General features: G+C 41.9%; 1 protein-coding gene across 12 annotated transcripts in view; it reads right to left on the bottom strand.

Moving 5' to 3' along the window:
- Positions 1 to 7,463, bottom strand: part of pax2a (paired box 2a) — a 34,113-nt gene extending 26,650 nt beyond the window's left edge. For 3 of the 12 annotated variants that reach the window (XM_016667669.1, XM_016667658.1, XM_016667679.1), the window contains exons 1-5: positions 6,798 to 7,461; positions 5,341 to 5,518; positions 4,211 to 4,408; positions 1,066 to 1,151; positions 814 to 933 (exon numbers count right to left, since the gene is read on the bottom strand). In XM_016667669.1, coding sequence (XP_016523155.1) covers positions 814 to 933; positions 1,066 to 1,151; positions 4,211 to 4,408; positions 5,341 to 5,518; positions 6,798 to 6,840 — 625 coding nt within the window. In that variant the 5' untranslated portion in view covers positions 6,841 to 7,461. Of the gene's footprint in view, positions 1 to 813; positions 934 to 1,065; positions 1,152 to 4,210; positions 4,409 to 4,808; positions 4,830 to 5,340; positions 5,519 to 6,797 lie in introns of all 12 variants that reach the window. The other 9 variants (XM_007545227.2, XM_007545229.2, XM_016667681.1 and 6 more) reach the window with 7 other exon arrangements.
- Positions 7,464 to 7,963: the final 500 nt, after the last annotated feature.

Raw genomic sequence — 7,963 nt, 5'->3', positions numbered from 1 at the left:
ACACACACACACATACACACACACACACACACACACAGCCCCTGCCCTGCCTCCACCGGTCTGTTCCTACACCTGTTCAGGCCTCCACCGGGGACATGTTAATTCACAGGCATTAAAAAAAGCCAATTGTTTGCACAACCGATAATCTATTAGCCCTTGGGCGTTGTGTGTCCACTTTCCTGCTCTGCCCAGGAATGAAGAAGAGAGAAAAAAAAAACAACAAAAAAAAGCATCCTGGCTTGGGCTGGAAAACCTTCCACATAATCTTTGAGTGTATCTACATCTGCTTTCTTGCCAATTCTCAGCTTTTGTTTGCTGTAAAAATACATGTTTTATTTGCCTTTTTTAAATCAGAAAAATAAAACAATAAAAAAAATGTCCCTAAAGTTTTTATGTAGTGCTAAATATTAAACGACTAGAAGTTCACTGATAAAAATCAAGATTGCAGAGGAGATTTTTTTTTTCTGCCCTTTGTGACTTTATGGGGATAGAGGCAGCAATGCTGATGACTCGCCAAGGGGGATTAGAGTTGTAATGACAGCTATACGCAGTGTCAGTGGTATCAGATAGAGATGCTGCTCCTTTGCCATATATCTGTATGGCAAAAATGAAACTGATTGGATCACAGTGCTGTTTTGAACACTCGGGTCTGCCTGATGGAGACAACACACAAAAACACTCTCTTGACTGCAGAACTGTCATAAATGTCAACTTCTTCACACACAGAAGGGGAGGGGGGGGGAGTAAGAGAAGAGAGATGAGATGAATTAAAAAGGATGAAAAACAAAAGGGGATCTTGTGCTTTTTCCTTACCATCATCCCGTTTCCTTTTCTCGCCGTTGGAGCGGGGAATACCCAGAATGCCGTTGATGGAGTAGGATCCTACGGGATTGTTGGAGGCACTGGTCACGGGAGGCGAGGCTGTGCTGGGCACTGGTGTAGAAAGCTGTGTTAGTGTGTGTGTGTGTGTGTGTGTGTGTGTGTTTTGTGTGTTTTCCGAGTTGTTTCGGCAACAGCGATTGTCTTATTTGACTGTCCTCTAATCTGCTTTATTCATTCGCTCACCTATGGTGTGGCCGGGTGTGGAGAGCGGCGTGACGGATCCATCAGGGGACGGGTGGAATTGCTGCTGGACTTTGGTGCGGATAATCCTGATAAAGTGAACAACAGACATGGATCAATCAATGCTAGTTTCCACGGCGCGGAGATTTCACATCAAACCGGCCCCGGCCTCGGACGCTTAAACACGCTGCCTCACGTCCACTTTATGCCTGTGCATGTACAAAGCGCTCCTGCCGATTGTGGGCCTGCTTGTATCCTCACATGCGGGCCTGTCCCCGTCACAAATAGCCAATCTCTGGGCTTTGGGGCCAATCTCTCTGCTCCTTGTGTGCTGCTGAATAAGGGCTGGCCCCTGGAGATTGTGGATTCAATCTAGCTGGATTCTGAGGTAAGAAATATGATAAAGTCCCCCATACAAGTAAGATGTGATGTGGCGGGAAAGTCTTCATTGCACTTTGGTCTGAATGATCTTGCAAACAAAGCATGAAATCACATCAATTCACCTCAATGATCAGCTTCACTGGCTCTACCTGGCCAACTCTAATAATCTCCCTCTCCTGCACACCACACACTCTCTTTTTCTCTCTCTCTCCCTCCATCTCTCAAAGCTGATCTCTCCTCTCCATCCTCTTTTCTCATTTCTCCTCTCTTTTCTCTCCAGCGCTGCCTTACTGTACCTCATAACGACTGTCTCTCAAACTCCACTTCTCCTCGCTTTCCTTTATTTTTCTTTCTCCAATCTTCTCGTCCATTTCTGTATCTCTGAGCCATAGTTTTTTTTTTTCTTCTTCTTCTTCTTTTTACAAGCTAAACACGGGACTCAGAAGTTCTGTGTGCTCAGAGCTTATTGATTGGAACTCCCAGAAAGAAAAGTTGACAACAGAGGCTGGGAGACAAAAAGCACGTGCAAATTGTGATCCACAAATCCAATGTGACAGGTTAGCAATAGGATCTCAATGGCTCAAACGGCGTCCAACACCACATCCAACATTGTTTTAACCTGTCCTGCGCTTTGGAATAATAACAAGAATGAAAGAAACAGGCAGAAAAATGTATTTAAACTGACAAGGAAAAGGAGAAAAACTTTCACCAAATCATGCTGCCATGGTGTAAAGTCTGCTTTGACTCTTCTGAGACATGATCGCATTAAACCATGACTATGGTAATCTTTTGATAGACAGGAGAACATGAGATAATTGATTAACAGACAGCGACATAAATCCCACATGGAATTACATCTGGCTGCAAACATGTGTCAAGAACAGACTTTAACGGGTGCAGATGAGGTGACTGACACACACACACACGCGCGCAAAGTGACCAGGAATCCATTGAGCATTCTCCACATTATCTCTCTATGTCCTCCAGCACTCTCTCCTTCAGGCAGGGCAACAAAAGGCAAGCAGCCTCCTCCTCCTCCTCCTCCTCCAGAAAACTCCACATCAATATTTTATTTGAATTTCCAACATCTCACCACAACAGTTATCTGACCTCATGACTTGAGGGAGTCTCGTAAATTCAAGGACTTAGTTTCGAGTTGTGTGTTGTTCGTATTGAAAAAGCAATCTGGGTGGTTGAGTTAATGACTTCGGTGTTTGGCTCTTGTGTAAAAAAAAGAAAGAAAGAAAAAAAAGAGTATATCAAACAAAAGAAGTATAAAAATGGTGATCAATGTTGATGGAAAGCCTCCTATTGGTGCTTTTCTCCAATGGGGCATTGGACCACAAAACAAAGCGAAACCCTGTCTTAATGTAATCTTTTATAAATCATAGAAGAAGAAAAATGAAAAAAAAAAGTGCACTGAGCTCTTTAGTCAAACAGCAGAAATCAGACAGTTTATGACACAGACCACCACTCGGGGTTTTGTTTTCTATATCCTTTCCTTCATGCATTTAATTCCTCCTCCAACAATCTCCTTACAACACCAACTCCTATTCTGCAACGTTACCATTTCCCCTGGAAATGGTTGCATGCTTTGCAATTCACCTTTGTCGTTTTGATGAAGCTGAAGCAGGTCACACGTTTTATATCTGAACACATCAGAGGACTAAAACTCAGAGTGAATTCTCAGAGTTGTTGGGCTGTAACCAGTGGTGTTAATTATTAACGTACAAACTGGAAAACAATTTCTGTGGGCGCATTTTTCTCATAGCAGCCTATCACCAGTGCTTCCAACAGTAACTTAAAACAGAGCAACAGAGAATTATACTTCACTGTAAAAACCTGTTGAATAATCTCCAAGCGTCGTTTTCTTCTTTTCCTTCATTATTTTCATCCTTTTTTTTTCTTTCTTGAATTTAGCTGGACGTGTTATGAGACTCTTTTCAGCTCATTAAACTGTAATGCTGAGGACCAGCTCTCTGGAACAGTGCCTCCTAAGTAAAGTTCATCACTGAATGCACGACGGGACTTTTTTCTTTAATTCTGTAGCCTTCTAGTGGGTTTTTAAACGGCATCCTTACATCTAAAAATATTGTGTTTTATTCCCCAAAAAACTGTCCCGCAACGAGGGAAAAATAGGTATCTAAATAGGTATTTAAGAATTTAATCATTTTTATTTGTGAAATTATTTTCGTATTCCCATTTTTCAATAATAATAATAATAATAATAATAATAATAATAATAATGTGAATTTCATAGTTTACATATATTATGTTGAACGACGTGGATACTGACTGGCAGTGAGGATGCTGCAGCCGCCTCCGTGACAGTGTGGTCCGTGTATTGAACGCCTGAGTCGGGTATTTCCCTCCGCCTCTGGATCTGGTTACGCAGGTATCGATCGGTTTTTATCGAGACAGATGTGATCCTTCGCGGCCCCACGCTGCCTCCGTGTTGTGGAGGGCCGCGCATTGGAGGGATTGAATTGCACATGTGAGACCACCCTCGAACAGGGCTCGGCATCCAGATATGTGCAGTCAGAGTATATGTCTTTAATAGTATTTCTTCTTCTTTTTTTGTTTGTTTCTTTGTTGTTGTTGTTGTTGTTTTGTTTGTTTTTTTAAGTCCGTTGTTTCTTTTAAAACGTGCCCACCAAATTAGAAACCATAAATTTGACTGACGATGAATTCACGCACTTTTGGGGTAAATTGTGTCACCGACCGAATCCTCTAATGAATTAAAAAGAAACAACAATTTTTCGCCTACCTGTTGATGGATGAAACACTGGGTACTGTGTCGTTGTCGCAGACCCCCTCCGCCAGGAGTCGGTCTCTGATCTCCCACGCAAACATTGTGGGATTCTGGCGCTTGTACTCCGCGATTTTATCCACCACTTTCGGCGTTGCGACCTTTGGTTTGGACCCCCCGATGACTCCCGGTTTAATACTGCCGGTCTCGTAGTACCTGCATGGGGACAGAGTGAGCCTTCCTGAATGGATCCCCGCCTCCGTTCAACTTCAAATGTTATGCTCAATAAGAAAGGTGGCTTTTTAACATGTTATCAACGCTTATTCCATCGAGTTCTGCAGTTATGCACATTTACTGCAAACAATTACCCACAAATAGGATCTATTAATTGGCCTGGGAGCGTTTGGGGGCTAATTGAGTGTCAGCTGGAAGGCGAGCAAAAAAGGAGTGTAATTAAAAATAAAATATGAGCGGGGCAGACAGAACAGAACAAATGCTTTAAGAGCACACTTTTAAATTTCTAATTTTCACCACTATCAGCAGCATGCACCAAATGCCACCGTGACCTATTGGTAAATGTTGGTGACAAACATTCAGTGTGTGTGGAATGAAATACCTCTGAAATGCCTTCTGATAGCTGAAAAAAATATATGTCAAAAAATTATTGGTGCCCTTAAGAAGAAGCTGATTTAGATGTTTGCAGGCGTTGTTTTCCTGCTAGTATTAACTGTAAAAAAAATGTCTGAATAAAATGTAGGCTATGTGATACGATTTCATTTCTAACACATTCTAATTTTTTTTTCGTAATTATTAAAGTTTACTCTTCACTTTTAAGAAAGTCTCCAGCTATTTTTTTTTTTTTTTGACATTATGTTTTTCTCATGCGAGGTGGCAAAATCCGCCAAATATTTGGAGAAAAACAACAAAAAATAAAATAAAAAAAAAGGCAGGAAAGAAAAGATCTGCCTCCGTCAGCGATGGCTGAAGCTGAGACAGGGCGGGAATGTGCATTTAAATACTATAATAAGATGCTGGACACACTCACGCGCGCGCATTCACACACACACACACACACACACACACACACAGACGCACGCACGCACTCACTCACGTACACACACTCGATGATGGGCCCCCCTCTCTTTTACCTGCCGAGGATTTTGCTGACACAGCCGTGACTGACCCGTAGCTGTCGGGAGATGTCGCAGGGCCGGACGCCCTGGTGGGCCAGCTCCACTATCCGCTGCCGCACCACGTCCGGGAGGGGTCTGCCGTTCACAAACACCCCGCCGAGCTGGTTCACACCGCCGTGCCCTGCGTGGGATACAACAGCAACGCGAGGGGGGACATAACATTACATACCTGCAGACAGGACACACACTGCTGTGAATCCAGGGGCCGTTTCAAAAGTGAAAGGTTTCTATTAATGCTAAAAACTCAAAGAACGCACTTTTTTTTTTGACAATAATTAATCACCAATTTAATACTACTGCTAATACTACTACTACTAATAATAATTATTATAATGAAATTCCTGGAACTCTTGCCCTAATAATTGGACATTTCAATGTTTATTATGCACATATTAATAAAATAAAAACATATCTTCTTGCAAATTAGGCAATATTTTCCATGAGCATCTCTCCCTCTGCAGCTTAACACATGTCGCACGTATCACATTTCCAACCTGTTTAATTTTCCTCGCTATAATTATTGTAAATAATTAAAATAAGCTTTGATAACTCATATTACCAACGCGGATTGTGCGAATGAGAACAGATTAATAATTTAGTCCCAGTCCGGGTCTTCTTTTACCCATATCATATGGAGTAAAAAAAAAAAAAAAAAAAAACAAGAAGAAGAAAAGAATGAAAAAAAAAATAATAATATAGGGGACAGCTCAGTTTTACTTTGAGCTCACTGACATTTTAAAATGAGACAAATGGTGAATAATGGGACACGTTTTCGTGCATTTACACACAGCGAGATCTCGTTTGCTCACAATGAGGCTGATATTGCCCCAGGTAATAAAAAAGCTCTGTATTTAAATCGAGGTGTTCATAATTCGTCACTTCACCGGGGAAGCTTTACAACCTAGCTAATTTTAGGATAATAAAAAAAACTCTTGATAAAATAAAATAGAAACAAAACCCCCACATTTCGGCAAATCTCGAAAATTCTGTGGAATTATTACAGTTTTAAGATGACCACCTGATTGATGTATTTCAGTTGTTCAATCTCGGTTTGATGATGCAAAATTAAAAAAAAAAAAAATTAAAAAAAAAAATATATATATATGTACCGTATAAGCCTATATATTTTTTTTAGAAGAGAAAATAAAAACGCAATTTGCAGAATCTATTGTTTTGTTTGTTTGTTTGTTTTGTTTGTGTTTTATTTATTTATTTATTTATTTTACTTGTGCGCTTCTAAACTCTAAAATAAGTTTACTAATATATTTGGAGCCATAATCGGTTTAATATAAATGGGCACCTTTTTTCAATTGATGTAAATCGGCTAAATGCCGCAGATAATCTAATCTGAGTCGGAATGAAAGCCACATCACAGAGATGTTTCGCTCTATAAACTAATTCAGCATACTCACGGTGCATCGCCGAGAAGGGGTCTGCTTTGCAGTGAATATCCATGGGATAGCAAAGGAAAGAAAGGTAATCGACTGAGGTCGCCGTTTCGCCTTTGTGGTGCAGCTTTAAACGAATAAAAAAAGAAATATAAATTTGTTTTGGTGTTAACAGTCCGTGTTGGAAGGAGTCCGCGGGTGTTCTTCAACTTCTTCTTCTTCTTGTTAAGTTCTCCTTTTACAAACAAACAAACAAAAACAAACAAACAAAAAAAAGTATGGAAGAAAGTCTGTCAGGTGCAGCGCATGACCCACGCGTGTGCAGAGCGCGCCGGCTGCAGCAACATTTGGCTTAAAAACTCGTGTCACTCTGCGTGTTTGGAGGACATCGTGAGGAAAAACCAAACAAGCCGGTATATAGCTCTGAGCCTCCACTCAGAAGAAGAAGAAGGAAAGGAGAAAAAAAAAAGAGAAAATCCCCCTCTCTCCTCTGACAGCGTGCTGGACTGGCGGGGCTCTGCGCTTCAGTCAGATAAGGGGCGGAGATGACAACAACAACATGGACATGGCGGAGACAGAGCAGCGCGTCCACCCTCAACCTCCGAAACGGGGCTGTGCCTGAGCGAAGCTTTGGACTGAGAATGAAGCCCCTCTCCTCTTGTGTCTGTTTCTAAAAGCCGCAGTCCCACAGATCGCACCCCACCATCAATCCCCCCCCCCCGCCCCCACCAACCGCCACCCCCACTCACACCCCCTCCTCTCCTCCTAGCCTACCTCCATCCCGCAGATCCCCTTGCATAGAGATGGATGACTTGTCAGACAAAGGCAATAGATTCCAACACTTTGTGATTCGCCCACGTAAAAAACCTGCAGCTCAAATGAGGAGGTCCCTGCATCCGACAGCCCGGAATGGGAGGGAGACGGAATGGGAAATGATGAGACTTTGGGGTGAAGAATCAAGGAAATTAAAGGCACGGGGGTAGAGGAGAGGCAAAGCGCTATCAGGACGTGTTCTATTCCGATGTTTACACGGAGGCTCACGAAAAGAAACACTCGGGGATGCCTGGTTGTAAGACTTTTGACATGGGACTTAAAAAAAAACAAACAAAAAAAAAACTACAAAGCTACTTCTCTTTTTTTTTTTACATGTATGCATCGTGGATTCATTGCCTAACTTGTTCATCTAAATT

This window comes from Poecilia formosa, unplaced genomic scaffold (assembly GCF_000485575.1).
Source record: "Poecilia formosa unplaced genomic scaffold, Poecilia_formosa-5.1.2 Scaffold12, whole genome shotgun sequence".
NCBI lineage: Eukaryota > Metazoa > Chordata > Actinopteri > Cyprinodontiformes > Poeciliidae > Poecilia > Poecilia formosa.
This window is presented reverse-complemented; position numbering and strand designations above follow the sequence as displayed.